The following is a 24,472-nucleotide window of genomic DNA, read 5'->3' as shown; positions in this document are numbered from 1 at the left end:
TATCAAATAATTGCTGAAATGGCTTTCCAAAGATATTCTAAGATGAGCGGGCAGAACTGCTGCGTGAGTTTTACTCCAGCTGTGTATTGAAGAATGGCAGCCTGTCACTGCAACAATAGACAAAGAAATGACTCATACTTGGCATTAGTTACTTGGCAAAAACTTGGCAAAAAAAAAGGTCATCTCATTCAACAAATGATATTCTGACATTGTACAAGGTTACATCTATATATTATCAAAATTGACATTTGACTGCTACTTTAGTTTGTGTTTCCCCATAAGTGTCCAAGAAAGTGTGAACTTTAACCTGTTGACTGTTAGCGCATTTACTGAATTTCCTTATCTATCTTAAGGTCCATTTACTAGTATGCTCTTTGTCCTGACTAGTGAGACAATTCAGCACACCAGGGTCCACTAAGAGAACAGCTGGCTGACTTTAACTTGTAGGGAAAGTCAACCAAAACATATTTTTTTCAAGAATATATTCTCCACTAGTTGAAACAAAGCATTCTGATAAAAATTGCGTTTGTGGAAAAAGAGTTAATCCACCCATTTTTAGCTGTCTCTGGGGGCGGCCATTTTGTCACTTCTGTCAACTGAAAATGACATCACATTTGCTCAGGTAACGACCAAGTACAGCTCACCTGTTTTCTGAAGCTGAGCCATGATTGGTTGTTATCTGAGCCCTGAGCATCCGTGATGTCATTTTCAGTCGACAGAAGTGACAAAATGGCTGCCGCCTGAGATGGCTTAAAATGGGTGGATTTTGCTGCTTAACTCATATTCCACAAACACAATATTAATCAGAATGCTGTGTTTCAACTACTGGGCCTGCGTAGAATATATCCTTGAAAAAAATGTTTGGCTTAACCTCCGCTTTAAGCTAGATATTCACGTGAATAAATGTTCAAATGGCTGTTTGCGCATCTATTCGATATTGTGCTAGTGCACTGAATTATAAATGAAAATTATCCTTGATATTCATGTTAATGTTCATGTGCTGATATGTTTTTTTTCCTCATTAGTAGGATGATTTTAATGCAGTAGTAGGTCAACTAGTGGGACAAAACTCTTGACAGAAGTTGACAACTGCGTCCTACTAGTACGTCTATGAGATGATAAACAGTACCGATGCGCACCAGTGCACAGTTTTGCCTCACCATTATCATGTAGTTGTACAAGTGCTGTATACCAATTTGTCCAACTAGTGTGCATAAATCAGGCAATAGTGGAAAAAAATCTTACAAGTCACATTTGTTCTACTAGTGCGCTGATTTGTTTTTCTAGTGACAACAATGAGCGTACAAATGCATGGACCTTAAGATTAACAGAGATATGGAATAGATGCTCAAATGGTATTCCATAATTAACAAGATGACATTTACTAACTCTAGAAGCAAAATTGGGTTAACCTGAATTAGTCAAACAAAGAATTCTTATTCAAATGACCACATATTGTCCATTGCACCACCAGCTCTTACGAGAACTTGCCTCAGTTACAGTAATGCTATCGAAATATCATTTTTCTTATGTACATGCGCATAAATACTGGGTACCTATTGGGACTATATACTGTATTCTTAAAATGACACCTTCTGTCTTGTTACTGTTTTACAAAACAAAGGAAACACGCAAGAATCCCATTTTCACAGCTTTTAATGGGAAATGAAGCTGTACTTACACAGAGAATCCATACAGGTTACTGTTTCATTAACAGGGACTTAAACAAATGAATTACACTGTACATGGCAAATAAAATTTGGATCATGTTGTGTCAGAGACGAGTCAGCAGTTTTAGTCCAAACCCTTTTTAGATTCACGTTAATGCATGTGGATTTAAAAACAGACAGCATTGTTTCTCCGTGTTGCCATGACCTTGCATGCCTTTGGAGGGAGAACAAGCTCCTAAACGGACCTGATTGGTCAACTAGTTTGTGTTTCCTCTGTTGTTTTGAGAGTGTGAGTGTGAGTGTGAGAAAATAAAGAAGTTCAATAGCGGCTTGGGGTGAAGGTAACACATTATTTGGTAGGGTTAATTCAGCTCTATATCTATTTGTCTTACTTCTAGAGCGTTATAGACCTTATAATTTACAGGTTAAATTAATACAGATTTCCACATTTGGTGATACTGTGTTCCCCCACATATTCACTATTCACCGATTTTGTTTTAGTGTGGAACATACCCTCTGTTACCCATTTGAGTTTGAATGTTTAACACTCAATTGTTTAGTTGGTAATAAATTAAGTGTTAGAGCGTGCAGTATTTTTTTGCCACCTGAGTGAGAATTTGAGATTTTTTTCTTTTTACCATCAACTTTCAAGCCCCCACCCACCCCCCACACACACACAAATTCTAACACAGATTCCATAAAGAAATACCACAAAAAACTAAAAGTGAATTATTTGTACCATAAAAGAAAAAAAATCAATGTAAAAAAATAAACAAAAACAATCCAAATCAGGGGGCATACTGTATGTCCTGTGGTATTTTTGTGCCAGTGAGTTTTTGAGAATTTGTAACACTGGCCTTTTTTCTTTTGATTGTAAAAACAAACTAAATTAAATCAGTTAAACCGTGTGGTGTTTTTTTTGGTTTGAGTTTGAATTTAAAAGGCTGAATTTAAAACAGATTTTTTAAAATCTCTATTCTTTTATTACTCGAAAATGTTTTTGTTTGATGGTAGAAAAAAACCCTCATTGTTAGAAATTTAAATTCAAAATTAGATGTCACAGAAATATTCACCATAACTGATGCTAAGGAAGTATGTTGATGTGACATTAATTCTTGTTTTTTTTAAATATTGTAGCCTACCATCTGTACTGTACAGATTTGAAAAAAAAAACTAAAACGTTGTTTTTAATGTTTTTAATGTCTGTTATTGCTAGTTAGCATACTGTTACCATCACATACACACTCTCCACTCTTTTTAAAGTCGTTGTCTCATCAAGCAGAAATGAATGTGATCATTGTGCCGGAGGCATAAAGCTTTCACTTCCTTGAAAAGAAGGAAGGTCAGTGGGGTGGTCCTGCAGGGACTTTCCAGGTCATACACCAAGCCCACAATAGTCCAGCTGAGACATATGCTTGGCGACTGGTAATACAAACGAAGCACCGATGACATCAGCAATTTAGTTTAAATGCATGTCATCTATGTCTCCATTCAAGGGTACCAGTTACAGTGAGTCTTTTATCAGCTCACACGTACGTACTGTAGCTCCCACTGAATCGCATGGTCGTACGGTCCACCCCTTCCAAGCGCTGAGGCTCTTTTAGCCAATCACACGATGAGGGAATCCCGGCTCAGAAGAGTCCCCTGCTGAGGATGAAAACAGTACAAGTGAGTTTACATGAACATATCTGGATGAAAAGAGACGTTCCCAGGTTAGAGCACACAGGGTTATAGTGGTGAAGCAGAAACTGGGACAAACTACACTTCAACTTCAGTCTTTACCATTCCAAGCCACTAAAACTCTGATAAATATACCATTTTGAGAAGCAGCTGTGATGTTGAAGAGAGTTTTGCCCAATATTGTCAGGGGGAGACGTTAGCGGGTTTGGGTAGGGGGTTTTGGATCAGAGCAGAAAATTCTACCTAGTTTTCATTCGGGTAGCATGCGAACCTGACCTGTAAAGGTAAAAAGTTTAATGTAGAGCAGTGTTTTCTAATCTTCAGTAAAAGTCTTTCTTCCCACAGACAGAAAGACATGAGTATTGCTGTATGCTGTTGTATGTGTGTTGCTGCTCTGTTTGTGTTTCAGTAGCAGTTGCTTGAAGGCTTACACCGTTGTAAATATGCTAATGTACGTTAGCTTTTCTATGGCATTTCGCATTAAGCAAGAGACAAAATTAGATGGTTTACTTGAACATTTAGGTGTTTGAATATACATCGCTCAATTGCCTTTTGTTTTATGTGACAGTTTTACAGTAAACTTCAATGGGAGTGACAAACATATCAACGCAAGTAGACTTTGCTTCTTATTTGGAGAACTGTGCAAGCTAGCGGTTCTTTTGATTTCCTCAAAGTGCTTTTATAGGATACTCTCCCTTTTCTTGACAAGAGAGTGAGAATAGGTCCTTGGCAATACTTTAAAAAGTGTGTTTTAATACATTTGAATGTGTTCAAAGTGTCTGGGAAGAGTAAAAGTATTTAAAACAACATATATGCTCTCTCTATATCGCAGATGTCCACCTATTGTGGGTGGATCTGGAACATGGAACTTTTGAGTGTCTTCTCTACTGATCTGACAGTTAGCAGCATCGGCATCCGTCCCAAGACTCCCAACCAAATCTAACTCACCACTTTGCGAGCCTTGTCTCTGTTCTCCCCTCGCCGACTCAGCGGGGAAGGAGCTGGAGGTTGTGGAGGGCGAGTGCATGCTGGGAGGACAGGCCGTGGAGAGGGCCTTTCATTCCTGTTTCGTTCTGTGTCCGAGTAAGGCGCCAGTGAATCAGCTTCAGGCCTGTTGCTAGGTGACCTGCTAGAGTGCCGGCCGGCCTCCCCGCTGCTCTTTTTCGAGCTTCCTTTTGAGGGTGTGTCTGAATCGTCCTCTCCCCGGGCGCCGCTCTTCCCATGGTTGACTCCTCGTAACTTCGCTTTACGTTCCAACAGGCTGTTCAGGAATGCACTGTCGTAGTCTTTCTCTTGAGAAGAAGTTGATGGTGGACTCACAAGGGGAGGGGGCGAGACAGGGCGCTCATTGCCCCAGGTGCCCCGCCTCTTTATGGGGGATGGAAGTGGACTTATGTCATGTCCGTTTTTCTTCTTTCTTCTGGGTCGGTCTTCGTGGTCACTGCAGTCTCCGAGCTCATTGCGATCCTCGTAGTGGTGCTGCGGTGGAATACGCCGGTACAAAGGACATGGATTGAACTCCCGAAGCTCTGGCTCATCATCGTCCCTCCTTTCTGGTTGTCTGCGTCCCCTTTGCTTGTAAGTGGCAGCAAACTCTTCCAGCGAGCCGGTCCGTCCCGCAGTTTGGTAGGTCTTTCTTTCCAGATGTTCCGATCGAGGGTTCCACCTGCAAAGTATAAGAGGACAGAAGACAGGACAGAAAAAGAAGGTTAGGACATTGAAGGTATTTCTTTGGGGAATCTATCCTGTCATTTGCTGAAAAACCTACCTGTTCACTGATTTTATGCACAGGTCAAAGCCGTGTCTAATATAAAAATATTGCTTTGGTACCCTCAGGGGACAATTAACTACAGTTCTGCCTTGAGATACGAGTAATCTGAATTTGGGGGGGACGTTTTTTTAGATACCAACATTCAGCGGATTTTTTTGCTTTCACTTCAAAGCAAAAACTTGAGATACAAATGCGAAATGGCAGCAGTGAACTAAACTTAAAGTGGAAGTCAACTCAAACATATTTTTTTTCAAGAATATGTTCTATGCAAGCCCACTAGTTGAAACAGATCATTCTGATAAATATCGCGTTTGTGAAATAAGAGTTAATCCGCCCATTTTTAGATATCTCAGGGGCGGCCATTTTGTCACTTCTGTCGACTAAAAATTACATCACAGCCACTCAGTGCTCAGGTAACGACCAATCACGGCTGACCTGTTTTCTGAAACTGAGCAGTGATTGGTCGTTACCTGAGCCCTGAGCAGTTGTGATGTCATTTTCAGTCGACAAAAATGACAAAATGGACGCCCCCTGAGATGGCTAAAAACGGGTGGGTTTTACTACTTATCTCATATTCCACAAACACAGTATTAATCAGAATGCTGTGTTTCAACTAGTGTGCCTGCTGGGAACATATTCTTGAAAAAAATATGTTCACTCACGTGGGATGTAAGCTCAATTGGTTGATTTCTCCCTTTAAATCACTTCACAGCAAACAACAGTTTGGCAGATAGAATAGATAAGAATGGCTTTGCTGCCATCTTGTGTCATCTATAGGTAGTTGCAAACCTTGTTGTGGTGGCATCAATTACTCAGAAATTCACATTTTCACCCAAATTTCACCCAAAAGCCCAATATCCCTAACTGATTTTGGGAAGTGTATAAGATGCAGGTTTGCTTGGCCATACCGGTTGTGACGGTTCTCCTCACTGTGGTTCTGTTGCCGAGCATCACGTATGTGCCTGCGAGACTGGGAAGCGGAAGGAGGGTCATCACTGTAGCGGTGTGGCAGGTGGGAGTCTGCACATTGACGGGGCTCTGACTCAAGGTCCTCGCGATAACGCTGGGGCGAAGAGGGGTTGTCACGGAAGCGTTGCGGCTCCGGGCTGCGGGTGTCCTGGTATCGTCTGGGTTCAGGTTGAGGATCGTGATCCGGGATGGGAGGAAGTGCTTTCTTTTGGACGTTACGGAATGTGTGGCGAAAAGCGGTTTCTGCCTCATGGAGGGAACTCAGCTCGGATATGCCACAGGCTGGATTGGTACAAAGGAATGGATGGATCAATTAGCATAACTACAAAAGCGCATTTTAGAATGACATTGGATTTAATAGATGGAAACAGAGAGAAATTATGAGAGATGCTAAAAGCATTCTGCCAGCGAAGCAGACATGCAAGTTTGGATCTCAGAACTACCGAAAAGGCAGAATTGTTGAATCCAGACAAACATGCAAAGACAACGCTAATAAGTAACAATAAGATGAGTATTCCAGCATGCGGTGTTGGAGGAATACATGAGCGTGCTAAAGAATCTCTTGATTGCACATGGACAGTTGAAGCCACAGGACGGGTTTCTGAAGCTTACACTGGTTACTGGTGGACCTGGCAGGGTGGAAGTGAGCCAGTTGGTTCTCTACATACTGCAGAACCCTGAGAGAATCCTGGTCCTGAGGTGAGGGCAAGCGGTAGGGAGCTCCTACTGCATGCATCGGAACTGGACATAAACACTGGACCCATCAGCACTGGGAGCTTTTTGATTGTTTTTCTGGATGAATGTTGCGTTTGCTTTTCTTTATTACTACAGATCTGGTCGAATTAGGATGACATCATACTACTCAGAAGTTAGGGATATGGAGTTTTTGGTTTTGAAATTTCAAGTTGAACCTAAAATGCACTATAACCTTCACAGGTGAATTTAAATGGACCATATCGAAACGTTGGAATGCACATGTTCAAGGTCAAATTAAATTCATCTGTAATGGCTCCCTGCATTTTACAGTCATCATGTGAAACTTCAATATCCCTACCTTTTAGTGAGTAATGTAGTGTAATTTCAATAATACTATACCCAGCTATTAGAAGTGAGTTATGACTTACCAGCTGTAAGTAGACTACCATCTGAAGGAGGGACGGATGACAGCTTTTCCACCAGGGAAGGCGGAGCAATGGGCACCATTGCTGGGACGCCAGAAACAAAGTATGGCGGGTATGCAGGTGTCTGCAGGGTGGAGGCGCCCGCCTTTATACCCTTACCTGCTTCGTACACTAGAATACCAACAAAGAACGTGAGTAGTTGGAGTTGGTGCGCTCTGTGAAAAGCCTTTTGAGCATCGAATCAATATACTTGATATCCAACTTAATGTCCATGTAATTGTACACTCTTTGTCCTCACTGGTAGCATAATTCAGGTGGTAGTAGAAGGCTCGAGCACACTAGTAGAACGATAATGTCTAGTTTCATTTAATCAATATCCTTAATCTCCATCTTAAGATCCACGTACTAGTATGCTCTTTGCTCTCACTAGTAAGGCAATTCAGTGCAATAGTAATAGTGCCTTTCACTACAGTTGACATTTCTGCACATGAGTAAGAAAGCTTTGCATTCTGGGACAAAAACTGTGCGTTACTAGTACTACTCGTGGAGCACTACATATTAACTACCCGGTAGTAGAATTTGATAATGTCACTAGGAGTACTCATTGGATGCATTGGTCAACTTGTGCTCGGTTTTGCCTCACTATTTACATCAGTAGTTGTCCTACTAGTATGCCAAAGTCGTCCTACTAGTGAGGACAAAGAGCAGACTAGTACATGAATCTTACTCTGGATATCAAATGCACCATTTTTGTAATCACTAATAAGAGGATACGGCCCACTAGAAGTATGACAAGGATGCACTGTGTTTTAATAACTTGTTTTTTTTCCCCCAGTACTGTCTTCGGCTACTTTATTGACATTTTTGCACACTAGTAGAACAACTTTGAGGACGTAATAGTACTAGTGGAGTAATTAATGAGGCAAAACTACTAGTAGGTGCTACTAGTAGGGTCGAGGAGGCTACTAGTGTGTGACACATGCCTATTACCGGTAGTTAGGCCTTGTAGTGTTACATGGCTTAATTCAATCCTAGTAGGCCAAAAGAGGCACTGGTAGGGGAAAAAAAATTACTATCAAAACCCAGTTGTTCTACTAATGCACTCTAGTCATTGTATTATTGTGATGAATTGTCTCACTATCCAGGATATAGATTGTACTAGTACATGGACCTTAAATTGGATACCAAGGATAATGAATAACTGCTGGAATGGATTTTCATATTGTTGTATTCTCCTTGTGTTTGTACTGTACTCACAATGCTTGGGGCAGCAGCATGTGTCCGGGCAGCAGCAGCAGCTTACGTAGCAGCAGCAAGAGTGGGGACAACACTGACACCAGCACACGCCAACCAACAGAAGGAATAACACGCTGCCCAGTGCCACGGCTGCCACAAACACCCATTCTGAAGGAGCACACAATCAACAAGGAAATAAGCACAGACCAACACAGGGATGTTCTAATAAGAGGTGCATTTAATGGAGGCCTTTTAGTTTCACTAACCCTTACTAATATTCATTTTCCATGTACCAGTAGTACAATATGTTCTATACTATTTTTACGCTAACCCTAATATCCTCAGAATAATGGTCAATATAAAAATGTGAATAACAAAATGTATTCATACCCTCTCTGATATGATAAATGGCTGTTTCAGAGAAGAGTGAGGTGTCATGTTTATGTTTGTCATTTCTGGATTAATTCATCTACTATCAAATAATGTGAGGTCCTATTTATGTATGTATGTATGTATGTATTATTCTTGCTGTTTTACTCATTCAATGTTTAGAGATTGCCCCATTACCCTTCAAAGACCAATAGGTAAATATTTCTAATGGAACCCACAGACAGTTCTCGGGACTGTTTCAAGCTCCCTCTTGAAAACTGTAACCACTGTCTCATCAAAAATACACACATTTCAATCTTTAAACAATTTTCACAGTTTTAAGATTTTTACCACCATTACCACCGTGTGAGCAGCAAATAAATAATGCAAATAATATTTGTATACATCCGATTCTCTGGGTGATCCAGCGCGTGGAGCTGCCTCGCCCCCGACGCACCTGATAATTCGGTCACAGAAAGTAGACAGTCCAAAAATAGGGGAATCTTAATTTTCGTGCCAGGGAACATCTCGTTTAGCGGGTTGGTGAATTTGGGAGGCCACGCTGCGCGTCACATGGCATTCTGGGGACAGAAGGCGTTTTCCATTACACAAACCCCAGTGCATCTGCAAATCTGCTGACAAAAAGACTACATTTTAGATTCAGTAAAACCATGTCTGGTGCAGGTGGGGTAACGCAATTTTGGTGTACTTGATTGAGGTGCAGGCAGGCAGATTCATCGCTCTGCGGACGTGTGTGGTGGTTGCCATCGGATTTCATTCTTTAATATGACAACAGCGTGATACAATCCGTCTGAATCAACGTAGAAATAAATTCACTGAAGTATATTGGAATCATCTTCAAATATTCATCATCTTAAAAATATTTTAATAGCATCCCGAAATTTTTTTTCCAATTGCCCACATCACATGCACAGCTGACTACATCATCTGCAAGGGGAGATCTTGCAGTTTACCTGTACAAACACACTTTGTATGCACCAAAGTCATGCACGGACCCCGGCAAGTCTATTTCTGCTTCCACAATGTCAAGCATGAGTACTCGGGCCAAATGTGGCTCTGACTGCCCTGATTTCAATGCAAATGAGGTATGCCGCGACAATTGGCCGGGACTCGGCTACTTTCCATCCCACAACGGTGCAAACTCCCTATTACGCCCAATTCTACCTGTGCAAAATCTAGGAAAATACCAAAACAAATAAAACTCCCACGCACACAATTAGACCGTGCTTTGTGCTAGACTTGTGCTGAGCATTAAAACAGGGCCCATTATTTTCATCTGATAAACAACAATTAAGAAAAGATTTTCAAAACGAAGATATTACATTACTATACTTTTAATACAAAAAAATGTTTGGGAGTAGTGAGTGCTGTTGATTACACCTTCATTCAGCAAGCAGATAAACTCCATGTCGTCATAATGTCTCTGGAGTGGAGAGAGAAAGGGAAGGAGGAGGCTGATAAGGACATTCTAACTATGTCAAATCAAGGACAACAATATCTCTTTAAACACACACATACACGGAGAGGAAACCTGATTTAGCTACAGGAAGGAAAGGAACAGTTCCCGCTGCTGTTTCAACAAATCCGCTTGTAATGGGATCTCATTAAAAAACATTACCACACACAGCCACTCCAAAGATAAGCTTCCAGTAACCATTCTGCGTGACCCAATAACTCCATGCCATTTTGTCAGCCGCATCTATACAAATGGTCCACAAACAGCACACTCTGTGATGATTAAATATGGAAGGGGAACTTACTGTCACATAAACAAAAGTCCCTCCCTGTAGATTGCTACGCTTGTACTGGGGCGTTTCAAACAATAAGATAGCATTCAAGCCACAAACATAAATACACCTAAAATGGCCATAATAGCTGTTTTCCAACACAGCTCATCTGGGAGCTGGGTACCAAAAGCCAAGAACGCAAAAAAAAAAAAAAAAACTAAATGGAATGTACTTATATAGTGCTTATAGGGCTTTATCCACACCATTGCGGGGCCCAAACCGCTAAACAGATGGCTCACATTCACTCATTCACACACACCTTCATAATTACCGGTGAAGTAAAAATAACAACAACAACAAGAAAACACACACATATACAAATAAGGCTCTGTAATACTCTTGCATGTGGGCAAGGATAGCTATCTATTTTTCAAGCATTTATGACAAAAGGGAATGTTTATATTTATGCTTAAATATGATAACTTTCTATGACCATCAGTTCCCAGTTAATTCCCATAATACCCATTGATGAAATTCTGATAATGCAGACGACTTCTCCCTTTAGCTAAGTGGCGTACTTTATTCAGCAACACACACAAACTGCTCTTCACGAGAGCCAAGTACAGAGAGAACATATAGGGCGCACACACTCCCGCCTCTAAACCAATGTTGACGTCATCTGTCAGCGACAGCCCTCTGACAAATAAGCACAATACCGTTACAAACATAACACTCAACACCCATGGATAATTTCCAATTTGGCATATTTCCAAAACACTTCCCATGGAAATTTACTGGAAACCTTCTGAATATATACAAGAAATGTTCACACTTTTGCATAATTTATTAACAATAAATACACCACAATAAGACAAAAAAGTCACAAAAAAAATAAAAATGTCATTCGGGTTTAAAAGGTTTTAATTTCTCAATATTTCTTCTTGTAAAGTGCTACCAATGTGAAACAAGATCATTCATGCAGGGTACATTTTCTTCAAAGGGATTTTGCATATATGCAATTGCACTGAATAAAATCATGAAAACAATCTCATTTCTGTCATTGTAACTCCAGTGTAGACCACCGGATTGAATTAGAGGTGTCAAAATTAATCGATTGACAACTAATCATATCAAATTAATCAACAACTATTTTAATAATCGAGCCATCTTTTAGAGCTATTGTTTGATTTAGGATTGTTAATATCCTCTCAATATTTATTATTCTGATTTCTGTAGTCCTCCATAAAAGCAGACTGATCTCGTGTGTTTAATCAAAATTAGACGTTTGCTAACAGTTTGTACTTTGAAAAACAATGACTGAACCAGTAACTGAATCAGTTTCACAAAGGTTGATTAGCACATCATCAATCCCTCACATATGAGATTGTTTAATTGTTATTGAGCTGTTTTTTAAAATAACTAAACAATACCAAATAAACAACAATAACTGGTTAACAAACGGTAATTGGGGAAAATAATGGTTTTGTAATACTGTATACTTAAATGCAATATAACATTTGAGCAATTATTCGATGGATTGATGGAATAATCGACGGAATAATGAATTGTAAAAATAATCGATAGAGATAGCTCTAGATTGACTCCAGCCTGTCGTGTCATCACAAACGAGCGGTCAATGCAAGCCATCTGTGACACATGTCTACCAAACACAGTTGTTTGCTCAGCAAATGTAAGCACGGATATACAGTTAGTGCACAGTTAGTGTTAGTGAGAGTGAAAGGAAGCAGGTGAAGGTGGTACATTATGCCCCTACCTGGCATAATCTTCAATTCAAAGTCAGGAAGCAGATCTTCAGGCACGCCTGAGAAACCTGGTGAGAGACAGAGCACAGGTGAAGAAGAGAGGAAAAGAAATGAGTGGTTGTAACCAAGAATACTGCATCAAAGCAAGTTATTGGTGCAGCAGCATGCATTAAAGCGGAAGTCAACGCAAACATATTTTTCTCAAGCATATGTTGCAAGCCCACTAGTTGAAAGAAGGCATTCTGATAAATATTGCGTTTGTGGAATAAGTGTTATCCACTCGTTTTTAGCCATCTCTGGGGGCGGCCATTTTGTCTTCTGTCGACTGAAAATGACATCACAACTGCTCACAACGACCAATCACGACTCAGATTCAGATAATAGGTCTGCCGTGATTGGTCGTTGTGAGCAGTTGTGATGTCATTTTCAGTCAACAGAAGACAAAATGGCCGCCCCCAGAAATGGCTAAAAACGAGTGCATTTTGCTGCCTAACTTATATTCCACAGACGCCAAATTAATCAGAATGTTGTGTTTCAACTAGTGGGCCTGCTGGGAACATATTCTTGATAAAAATACGTTTGCGTTGACTTCCGCTTTAAGACAACGAGAAATATAAGCACTTGAACACAATCACCTGCCACTTTATTAGGTAGACCCGTACAAGCCCTTGGGATCCAATACAAGCGGTCAACAGTTAGGAAACATATCTTTGATTGTTTTGATTATTTATTATATTTCTTATATGATTATTTATTATATTTGTGTTATTATTTTATTTTATTTGAACACATATTCACGCCGTCACTGAGCGGGAACCGGTCCCATGCTGTCCTGTCAGGTGAGTGTACCACTACACCACCAGCGACAACTACGCATTTCCGTTTGATGTCTGAAAGGATTTCAGTAATGTGTGTGTGTGTGTGTGTGTGTGTGTGAGCGCATCACTAAAGTATGAGAGCGAAAACAGTGTGAGCGCAATCTTCACTTGTGTGTATGAGAGTACTGTGTGTGAGAGATAATCCGGAATTACAGGACGAAAATTTACTGTGTGCTTAACTTTTTTACTCTTCATAAAAATGACCATTACGTAAAGGCATCTTATGCATTGGATCACATCAGGGTTTACGGGTGCAAATAATGTGGCTGGAGTGTACAGATAGAAATTAAGAGTGTGAGTGTATCAGACAGGCAGTGAAAGAGGATCAGCATGCACCATTCCACTCTCATTTCAAAATGGATGAAATCAAAATGCAATCAAAGCAGATTGATCATTTGACTTGTGAAAATAAGTTCTGTGATGACAGCTGCAGTGGACACTATGACATGCAGAGTCGCCAATATCATAGGTGGCAGTCAGCGTACAAACAGGCTGTGTGGAAACATTCTGAAACTTTGCAGTCTTGGCTGGAGCACTCCATTTATCAATTCAGGAAGAGTCTCTGAAGTGTTCCTAGTAGTTATTTTATCATTGTGCGCCATATTAGTGTAACACCTTCAATTACACCACTCACAAAAATAAGAGAAATTTGCCTTTAGTTTGAAATTTCAGGATGACACTAAAATGGCATATAATCTTTACAGGTGAACTTAATTTGACCATCTTCAACCTTCTTCTGAGTAGTGTATACATAAATATATATAATATGTAAATATTGTATCTATATTTGTTTTAAGGTACTCATTTGACATCCTGTTCTATCTCCATCCTGTGTAAGGCTCGCCAGATTTGAAATGTCATCAAACCAGTGTGTTTTGTTGGTTCTTGTGAGCAGCTGAAGTAGAAGGAAAAGCGACAAAGCTGCAAAGTTAGAGTGATAACACCGGTAAAACTGTACTGTTTGTGTAGTACTGATGCTTGGCTAGGTTTCAGCTGACAGTGGCCATACCTCAGTCAGCATCTTTCAGGGATGCTAAAGTCGTTTTTGCTGGTTTTGGAAACAAACAAACAAACATACAAACAAAAAACACTAAGAATGTTGGGGAACAGACGGACAAAAGGTGCGGAAATCTACTGTATCTAAGTTATCTTAAATTTGCTTTTCCAACACCAATCTGCTAGTGTGGAATTCCAATGCAAATAGGTGTCAGATGACTCAACTTTACATCATTTCAAATATGCTGCTTGCAGAATGGAAGCCGATATTTGTACACTAACACGTGCAAGCGCAGATTGACGGATGAACTGTAAAAGCACGATTGCCAGCTTCATGCTGAATTAATATGAATAAATAATTATAATTACTTGAAATGTATTACAAAAGACTATATTGTGACGGGCCAGCACTCTGGCCCTGTGAGGAAGGATTTAAAAACGGAATAGCAAAACAAACAGTCACGTTTGCAAATTTTGCTTGAATTACATGAGCCATCAGTACTAATTCTGAAGTCCCTGGACATATCATATATTTACAAAAAAATACATAATACAATTTCAATGCACTTATAATGACAGTTATTTGGCTGGCTCAGTCCTTTTTTTCCTGCGAATAACGCGGGTCCGTTGCGTTGTCTTTTCATACTGTTTCTTCATCCGTTAGCTGTTTATGAATATTCACCAATACGCATAGCATTTGTAAACTACACTAGCAGTTGTTGTTTTACATTACATTTTGACTGATTTGATTTCCATGAATACATAAAGGTTCACAGTGAGCAACATTAGCTGGCTGACATGGTGGCACCCTCCATCTATTGTCTTACACTATATGACCAATACCTCCTCTGTGTCATGAAATAATCCCCATATTATTGCCAGTGAAGCCATTTGCTCATAAAACAAAGAAACCTCTAAACCGTCCACAGAGGCCCCAACAGTTGCTATGGAAACAGAAGCGCCACACATGCCCTGCCCGTGACACTGAGACAAGGAGATACGTTTTAGCTCGCTGTTTTCCTGATTTCCATATTTAGGTCTAGTCAGGGAAATCTTGTCACGTGTATTCATCTGTGGCGTGATTCTAGCCTGTTATGATCTGCAACTCAACATGTGGTGTTATTCAAGTAAAGTTTTCAACTAAATACCAGTGAGTTGCTGATGTGTGTTTTTGAGCATACACATAAGTCCTCAAGTGCCAGACAGACCAAAAGGTTCAGACTCAGAACGAATGAGAGGACCAAGGCTCTCAACTGTTGCTATAGTAACACTTGGAATTGCACATAAATTGAGTACACTGTCACTGTAAAGTGCAACAAGCAACACACAATAGAACTACAGTATTCACAGACGCTCACACACGACACACATGTACAAAAGTGGAACAATGTTAAAGACCCTGTAAAGTGAAGTCAGAGATTTGCTTCTAAACATATTATCCATGTTTAAAGATAATCTCTGAAAGCATACAAAGACTGAGAAATGTGTAGAACTCAGTTATGGAGATATAGTGTTGAACTGTTTTTCATCATTTCCGTTATTATGATTTTTTTTTGGGGGGGGGGGTTGGCTTAAGTGGCGGCGCCAGACGCACTTTGGAGTGCAGCATGAGTCACCCCTCCCCCTTTATATTCTGTAGGAATTTGAGCGCCTTCATTTGCATCAGTGGTTATCCAGCAAAACATCTATGTGTAGTTAGCTAATATGCTGACGTGGCCGCTTTAGAGCGCCCCGTTGCAACATGTAGACAGGGACTCCAGGATGGAGTGTCAGCTTTAGAGTGCCTTGTTGTAGGCCGTGAGTGCACACGTTACAGAGAGAAGGCAGAAGAGAGGATGGGGAAAAAAAAGTCTAACGTGACAGCCAGAATGTAGACCGAGGCTTTGGGCTGGCATGCCCGCATTAGAGCGCCTCGTTGTCACGCCAAAGAAAATCCCCACAATGACCTGGTGGAATCCATCCCAGTTATTGAAAGCTTTAAGCGGATCTAATTTCGCAGCTCAAGCATGTTGTTATGTGAAGATATAAGAAAGATTCTAGACAATGTAGCATCCATTTTCTAGCTCGTAGCTGTGGTATTTGATTGACAGTTGACAGGAGAGCAGTGCGCATTTTGGCGTGCAGCGTTCGAGAGTGGAGATACAAGCTTGATTTTTCATGATTTTGAAGCCTCATTCTATACACTTGGTGATTTTTTTTTTATTCATTCAAATCTGACAGGGTTGTTTACAACACTCTTCTCTATGTAAGTCCTTAATATATGAATAGTTGAATGCTATACTGTAGACCTCAAATGAAAGATTTTTGCTCAATCTAACCACTTTTGCCAGAGATGGGAAATCCAGGTCCAAAAAGTAAAAACCCCGCCACAGTTTGGCTTTAGCCACAGGTGCCCCTACTCAGGGAGCTCGTTTTACCTGCCAGTTGAGTAGAAGCATCTGTGGCTAAAGCCAAACTGTGGCAGGGTTTTTAATTCATGGAACTGAATTTCCCATCTCTGCTTTTGGCCAATTGAAACCCCTGAAAACTACATTTTTAATTACTTATTTATTGGACTGATTCATATCAAGAGTTGCAAATTGAACAAGGCCCCAACGTGTGATAAAACCAAATAAGTGAGTCAGTTGCTATGACGACGGGCCGTGAGTTGAGAAATACCACCGCATGTTATAAAGCAGCTTATTAATGAGGTTCTATTGTTCTCTTGGTGATGAATAGGACCACTTATGAATGCCACATTATGCAACACTGTCAATTTGTGCTCCAGCATTTGTGTCTTACAGGAGCAGGCTTGTCAATAGTTCTACTTAAACAGGAGGTTAATTAGTGTGTGATGGGATTCCTACCGAAGAGATGCTTAAGATAGTTGTACAACAAGAGGCAATGGGACACAGTAAAACATCCAAGTCTGGCAGTTGGATTTCTAAGTGGAGTGAAGCCCGTTTTCAGAAAGTATTAGCACCTTACCCAAAACCAGCAGCTCAACAGACGCTTCATTCTGTCCCACCACATCATCAGCTATAACCACTTTGCATGTATACACGCCGCTGTCCCCCCACTGCACCTCTGCCATGCGTAGGTCTGCCTCTACAAAACACAAATAGTGAAAATGTAATGAATAATCATTGAACAGTTGCTACTTTTTTCAAGCTGACATTGCTGAAAAATAGTTAAGCATTGTACAAGTAGAGTACAGATGGAAAGCTGTTTAGCGCATTTATTGATCCGGTTTACGGTCCCTGTACTACTACGCTCTTTGTCTTCTCTAGAAAGACAATTTAGTGCACTAGTAGGATGACTGTTTCTTGCTTGTAATGTTTTTGTTTGCCAGTATAGGAATGCAATTCAACCATAATAGTAATCTAATGTGCTACACTAGTAACAGGCATGTATCATGCATTAGTGCACCTATAGTAGCACCAAATTGTGAGTACTATGAGTAGTTTTGCCTCACTAGTAGCATATACTGTAATTGTCCTATGTGCATGCCAAATTTGTCCAACTAGTGTGCAGAAAATGGTCATGGTTCTGTTTTTGCCCTTAGTGTGTTGCTGTGCGAACTCCTGCTTCTCCCCTTTCTTCTCCGCGCCCCTCCCTCTCTGCAGTGCTGAAGTGTGGCAGGAGGTGGACCACATCAGGCTAATTAGATGCTAGCCTATTTAGCCAGCTTCTCCCCTTGCTTCTGAGCTGGAAGATTCCTTGACCTCAACACTGTGTCTTGCTACGCTTCCGGCCTTTCCTTCCTGCCACGTGTTCCAGTCTTTAGAGTCACCAACGCCCAGTGATCTAGTTATTCTTTTTTAGTTACGACGAGTATTACCCTGAGCAAGGTGATTTTCAGTTGCTACTTTGTTTTCTTGAGTTGACGATAGATTCCCTTATCTCTGAGTGAAGTGATTTTTTTTTTTTTTTTGGTTGCTACTTTGTGCAAAATATATATATTTTTTGGAATCTTGATCTCTGCCTCCTTCCCTGATGTGATGAAAAACCCGTTTTTCCGAATGACTCAGAAATCTGAATTTTGACCTTAACCTGAATATTGACGGCATGCATAGTCATTATTAGTAGCAATAGTGTGCAGATAACTAGTCCACAAGTAACATGTAGTTGTCATACGACTACGCCTAAGTCGTCCTAATGGTGAACAGAAATTTCATACAGCAGGGGGAAAGTGTTACCAGTAAGACATTCTACTCGTACATGGACAAGAAGAAAATAAATGTTCAAACTGCTTTCCATACGTGCACCTCATGTCTAGTGTATTTTGGCTGGAGAACTATCCACATAGGACAATGCAAGGCTGCTACCTCTATTGTAAGAGATCAGACATAAAAACAACGGCCAGGAAATGGGTTGTATTCTTGATTTTCTTTTCCTGTTTGCCAAGGAAGCAGGCGGAGCGGAACTGACATGCACCACTTACCATGGGCAATGCTCCTTCTACACACACTCTAAAAACAGTTGGGTTAAAAATAACACAATTTTGGGTCAAAATTGGACCAATCCACAAATTGGGTCAATTTGACCCACTTCTTGCGTTGTTTTGTACAAAACAGCCGTTTAGCAGCAGGTTTTTAATTGCACCACTGCGAAAAAGAGTGGTCTAACTCCATGTTTTCACAGTATGAGTGTGATGTGGGAAAACGTGCGTGTGAGTGTGTTTGCGCGTTGTCCTCACTGTTGATGATGGAAACTTCTCTGTTCTTGTAGTACTCTGACAGCGTGACGGAGGATCCAGAGACAGAGGCCACAGTTCGCACCGTGCGGCTGCTGTCGGCGCAGTCCAGGTAGCTTTCCTTCTTCCCGTTCTCGTGACCTCCCCCTCCCATCAGTCCGGCTCCTCCCACCAGCCCTCCGCTCAGGCTGTGGGAAAAGCTGAAGGAATCCCGCGTGCGGTCTCGGCAGTACGACTTGTAGACCCACTGCACTATCGGCGTCTGGGTGGACACGCTGTTGAACTGGCACGGCAACACCACCGACTGGAACAACACGGCATACTTCTTCTCATCTCGTACTAGCACGTGAATTCCGCAGCACTGATGCGGGAGGAAACCTGTGGGAGGACAACAGCAAGGTTGACTTTTCTGTACAGAACACGGTCCGGCCAGTCTTAAACATACTCAAGTGATAACAGTAAATGTGCAGTGACGAGACTTATGGAAAACCATTCGAGCGCTTATTCAATGTCCTACGTGTGCATGGATTTGTCCATGTATTAGTCTGATCTTTCTATTAACTTGTCAGACAGTTCAGCGCACTACTGAATGATTAGGGCACACAAGTAAAGCAACTATGTCATACTACTGCCTTCCACTGCTGAATAACATTTCTGCACACTAATAGGACATCTTTGGCATACTAGTAGGACAGCTACATGTTACTAGTGAGGCAAAACTAATAGTGGGCATTTTGGTGTTACTAGTAGCAGCCATGAAGCTATCAGTGTATGAAACATGACAAAAGTTGGGCTTAGTGGTGGTGCTAATGCAGCTCAGTCAGTTCATTACTCACTAGAAAAATCTTGGTTAATGTAAAAACATTTCCACTACTTTCTGTACACTAGTAGAACAATTTTGGCATACCTAATACTAGTCAGACAAAACTGTGAACAAGTTGACATCTGTGCGCTACTAGTACTACTAAAGACAGAGAATAGCTATAATTGAACATTGAGTACAATTTCAACTTAAGTAGTAGTACTAGTAAAACACAGTTCTCAACTAGTGGCAGTAGTAACATGTAGTTGTCCTACTAGTCAAGACAAAGACCCTATTTTCGTAGGCATTTCGTAGGCGCACTTTATCAGTGCGCTCAGCATAAAAACGAGGCACGTCTCGCGTGTTTGGGACCACGATGCGCCTCACTGGGCATTACAGCGTACGGAGCAGCCGAGCCCCCGACGCGCCTGATATTTTGGTCACAGAAAGTAGACTGCGCTCGGCATAAAAAAAACAATGTCCATTCTCATGCCGGGGCAAGTCTAGTTTAGCATGTTTGTGAATTTGGTGGACCGAGTTGCGCACTGCAAGACGTTCCAGCGGATCGAAGGCATTTTCTATTCCACTCACTCAGCACATGCACTGCCGATTTCAGTCGTGGATGCGAGGCGGTCTCCAATTACGCACGTCACATGCACGGCCGACTACATCAATCATAAATGGAGATCTTTTTTCAACTGCTGTATGACATTTCTGCACACTAGTGGGACAACTTTAGCATATGAGTAGCAAAACTGCATGTTACTTGTGAGGCAAAACTATGTGCTAGTTGACGTCTGTGCGCTACTACTACTAGTGAAATGCTAGATGTAAACTAGTAAAATTCCATACTGCAACTAGTTGGGTAGTACCACGCATTTCTCAACCAGTGAGAATTTTCCTCACTGGTAAGTTGGTCTACTGGTATATGCCAAAGTTGGCATACAAATGAGGACACGGAGGACACCAGTACAGGGGCCTTAAGATATGTAGATATCAAGGATATGGAATAAACTGTATGTGCCCTTTGGTTTTCCATAGACAACCACAGAAAATGAGATGTTGAGTCTAAAAGCTGGAGGAATACAAAACAAAACAAAACACCTCTAGCAAATGTGCAGTTTGATGTGATAAAAACCAAGGCTGAGTTGTAACTTGGTCAGCCCTGTTGTTGTTTTCGAGCCTGTGAAGCTGCGGGCGCTGGAGTCACATGATGACCAGGAGCTTGAACCCAGCAGTTCAGGAGCAACATTGACCCCAAGGAGCACCATGTGAAAGAAATATGCCACCCCCACACATCCACACCCACGCACATCTGTGAAAACATGAAGTCTAGTGATCAGGTGCTTTGCGGCATGCAGGCACTTGCTTCAACATGGTTAACCCTCCCTTCCTGACTTCCACTGGCCTGCACTCACATCGGGTTAACTTAATTCACACTGGAGCAAATTCACGTCATCATACCACACTGCATTACTATAATTTTTTCCTGATTTTGTGGTGTTTTTTTAGTGTCTTACGCTCCAAGGTCGTTCCTTATATTTACTATGTATGATCATTCTTATCCTGTTTAATTCCACTTATGGCCCTTCAAAGACCGACAGGTGAATGTCTCTACGGGAACCAGTGCAAATGTGGTGATAATACAGACAGTCCTCATGAATGTTTCCAAGTCCCCCCTTGAGCACTGTTCCATTAAAATATATGATATGATATGATACACGACATGGACACTTTTACTATTTCAAGATTTCCCCATGACTCTTAAAAGACCATGTTGACCATGGCATGAACGGTTTCACAATTTCAAGACTTCCACCATTACAAAAAATTCCTTCAACACACAAAGGGCCAAATTTGACCTGGAACAGTCTCAGTGTACACAAACTTGTAGAACCTGTACAAAAGAATATTTTCATTTGGTGTATTCTTGGGTCGATTTTAGAAAAATCATTACATTTCAAGGTGAAAGAATGACATTTTGGGGGTATTTTTATAGTAGTAGTAAAAAGTCAAAACAGGTCAAGTTTTACATGAAAAGTATGTTAGGTGTGCAAATGCATACATTCATTCATTCATTCATTCATTATCCATACCGCTTCTCCTCACAAGGGTCGCGGGGCGTGCTGGAGCCTATCCCAGCTGTCTTTGGGCAGTAGGCGGGGGACACCCTGAATTGGTTGCCAGCCAATCGCAGGGCACACAGAGACAGACATTCGCACTCACAATCACACCTAGGGGCAATTTAGACAGTCCAATCAACTTACCATGCATGTTTTTGGAATGTGGGAGGAAACCGGAGTACCCGGAGGAAACCCACGCAGGCACGGGGAGAACATGCAAACTCCACACAGGGAGGCCGGAGCCGGGATCGAACCCACGACCTCTGAACTGTGAGGCGTACGTGCTAACCAGTCGACCACCGTGCCGCCACAAATGCATACAGCAAGGCTTTTTTTTTTTTTACACTTGTATGCCCAATAATCTTAACATGTTACTTTAAAAATGTCTGTTTTTGTATTCTTTTCAAAAATATATTGGTAAAATTAATCATTTTTGATGAGAGGAACTCTTGATTATGTTATTTTCCATTCTCTAAGGGAGAAATAGTTTGCAAAGTCATACAAATCAGAGGTTGATAGCTGGTATTCTTTCTGTACTGGACGCCAAGGCAACAGTTTATACTGTGCCCAAGGATCCCAGACTATAAAAGTCAAGTGTACAAAAGAAGTACCTTGGAGGGTACCATCCCAGTGACAATACATCACCGCTAAGCTACATTGTTGTACTGTGAAATATGACAATAGAACATCCCTGAAAACAGCTGTGTTTCCGCCCCCTTCTTCGACTACCTTAGTGGCATTTTAGAATGAAATACATGTTTTAGGATCAAACAAAACTGAAGTATAAATCCTACTGGAAGAGCTTTCACTTTACTTCTAGGAAGCACCGCAACAAAGACAGAGGACTGATTCTCTCAGGATCAAGCAACCGCTAGAGCAACCCACGCGTTATTACTTTTTTAGAACAAAATCCCCCCTGGAGAGAACATATAAGCAGAAGGAGGTGGGTGGGGGCGGTGGGGTGTTCCTATTGCGATATTAGAAGAGGCACGAAGAATGTTGCAAGGGTGTGGCATAAATATTGCAGTTTTGACTGGAATCATAAAATATTTCAACTACAGTATACCGTAAGTGTCTGTGTAGAAGCCAGCATAGTATCAAGTATTTGTAGTTTTTTATTTTTCAGATGACTTTTTATTTTTATTGCCTACATTCAAAATCTGGACAGTCTATGCCAGGGGTGTCCAAACCTGTTGCAAAGAGGGCCAGATTTGGTGAGAAAACAGCCACAGTCTCTTAGCGAACTCGGCAGACACAGTTGTTTTGTATTCCAGTGAGAAAATGTGAAAATTTCCACTTTTCCCGGAAGCAACTGCCCTCTCTGTCAATTTTGTTTTTCTTCACTACAGTCTCAATTTTAGAAATGGGCTGGAAAGGGCCACACAAAGGTCATGCAGCAAGGTCTTCACTCTGACACCTAACACGACTTTGAGAGTAGTGTGTTCGGTAAGGCAGAGCGCGTTCAGAGCGTATTCCCGAAAGCACCCGAGGGCAGCCATAGGTCTGCTGCCATCTGGTGGTGAAATATAAAACTGCTTTTTAAAAAAATAATAATTTACTTGTGTATTTTGTACTTTGGTGAACACTACTGATGGGCCAGTCATTATTAATTTTATGTCAGAGGCAGGAGGTAGAAATTTTAACACGGGCCGCATTTGGCCCCCGGGACGGATTTTGGACCTGCCTGTGTCTATGCCTTCCTTAAGGCCTTTTCACACTCCACTTAGCATTTTCAATTTGGGGTTGGTGAAGTGATTTCAGCAAAAGATTTTGGAAGGCTTGTACAGTAAACGGCATGGACAAAATGGAAGAAATAATAACAAATGCGGTGTCCCATTGTTAATAATTGACAGTGGATTTTTATTTATTTATTTATTGCTTTTGTAGAGAAGTTTTATTTACTTTTACTAAGTGAAACTTTAAGTCTTTTTTGACACAAGTATCTTTACTTCTACAGAGTCCTTTCCCTAAGCTTCCCCTCAGCAACTCCCAAAGTTACGGAGCCCCGGAACCATACATGTAAACCTGTCTGTAGTCAGTCAGCTCTTTTAAAAACCCACAACCCCACCACCCACGCCCCCCACTCGGATTATTCACCCATGATTTAGTTTTAACAGTCAACTACAGAAGTGGCAGGCCATAAAGGAAAAACCTTTTTGAAAGTGCTCCACTTGACTTTCAAATCACTGAGCTCGGGGAGAGAGAAAAAAAGCTAAAGAAAATATGTGCACACACAGACATACGGACAATTTGAAATATTATCATCAGAGTCGACCTTACATTTAGGGAAAACCGTCTGAGTAATCTCATTAAAACTGCATCCGTCGCTCTATAAGCAGTGAACCAACTGTACAACGAGCACTTACAGTCAGAACCTGCTCTTTCTTTCCACCTACCTGCCAAACAAGCGATCACGATCCACCACTTCGGTATAAAAAATATGTTCCATATGCTATAAGTGAATTTCATTTTATCCAAGTGGATGTTGCGCTCCATTCTCTCTCGTGTCATCCTTGATGTCAACTTGTTTCACTCTCACAATCTTCCGACGTCGGTGCGCTGCGCGGTGCCAAATAACGGGACACCACGCGTCAAGCTACCTATTAAAACGCACTTCCCCAGGAAAGATTTTCACAACAAGAGGACTACCGACGAGATTCCTGTTACTAAT

General features: G+C 41.2%; 1 protein-coding gene across 6 annotated transcripts; it reads right to left on the bottom strand.

The window, feature by feature from the left end:
- Window positions 1-1,638: 1,638 nt before the first annotated feature.
- Window positions 1,639-24,389, bottom strand: LOC147150261 (uncharacterized). 6 transcript variants are annotated; one of them, XM_086026159.1, is made up of 10 exons: window positions 24,198-24,389; window positions 18,880-19,254; window positions 17,169-17,288; window positions 12,339-12,395; window positions 8,469-8,615; window positions 7,215-7,382; window positions 6,703-6,831; window positions 6,030-6,372; window positions 4,299-5,016; window positions 1,639-3,317 (listed from the first exon to the last, which is right to left on the bottom strand). In XM_086026159.1, exons 1-10 carry the CDS (start codon window positions 24,310-24,312, stop codon window positions 3,279-3,281), a joined length of 2,211 nt encoding a protein of 736 aa, XP_085882285.1. In that variant the 5' UTR covers window positions 24,313-24,389; the 3' UTR covers window positions 1,639-3,278. The 6 variants fall into 6 exon arrangements, with proteins under 6 accessions (XP_085882285.1, XP_085882286.1, XP_085882289.1 ...); XM_086026160.1 differs by having other exon boundaries at window positions 1,639-3,314; XM_086026161.1 differs by lacking the exon at window positions 1,639-3,317 and adding an exon at window positions 3,579-3,626.
- Window positions 24,390-24,472: the final 83 nt, after the last annotated feature.

Source organism: Filicampus tigris, chromosome 3, assembly GCF_054856515.1.
Source record: "Filicampus tigris isolate MCC_2025a chromosome 3, RoL_Ftig_1.0, whole genome shotgun sequence".
NCBI classification, from domain to species: Eukaryota; Metazoa; Chordata; class Actinopteri; order Syngnathiformes; family Syngnathidae; genus Filicampus; species Filicampus tigris.
Note: the sequence above shows the minus strand (reverse complement) of the source record. Positions and strands in the feature narration are given on the sequence as shown.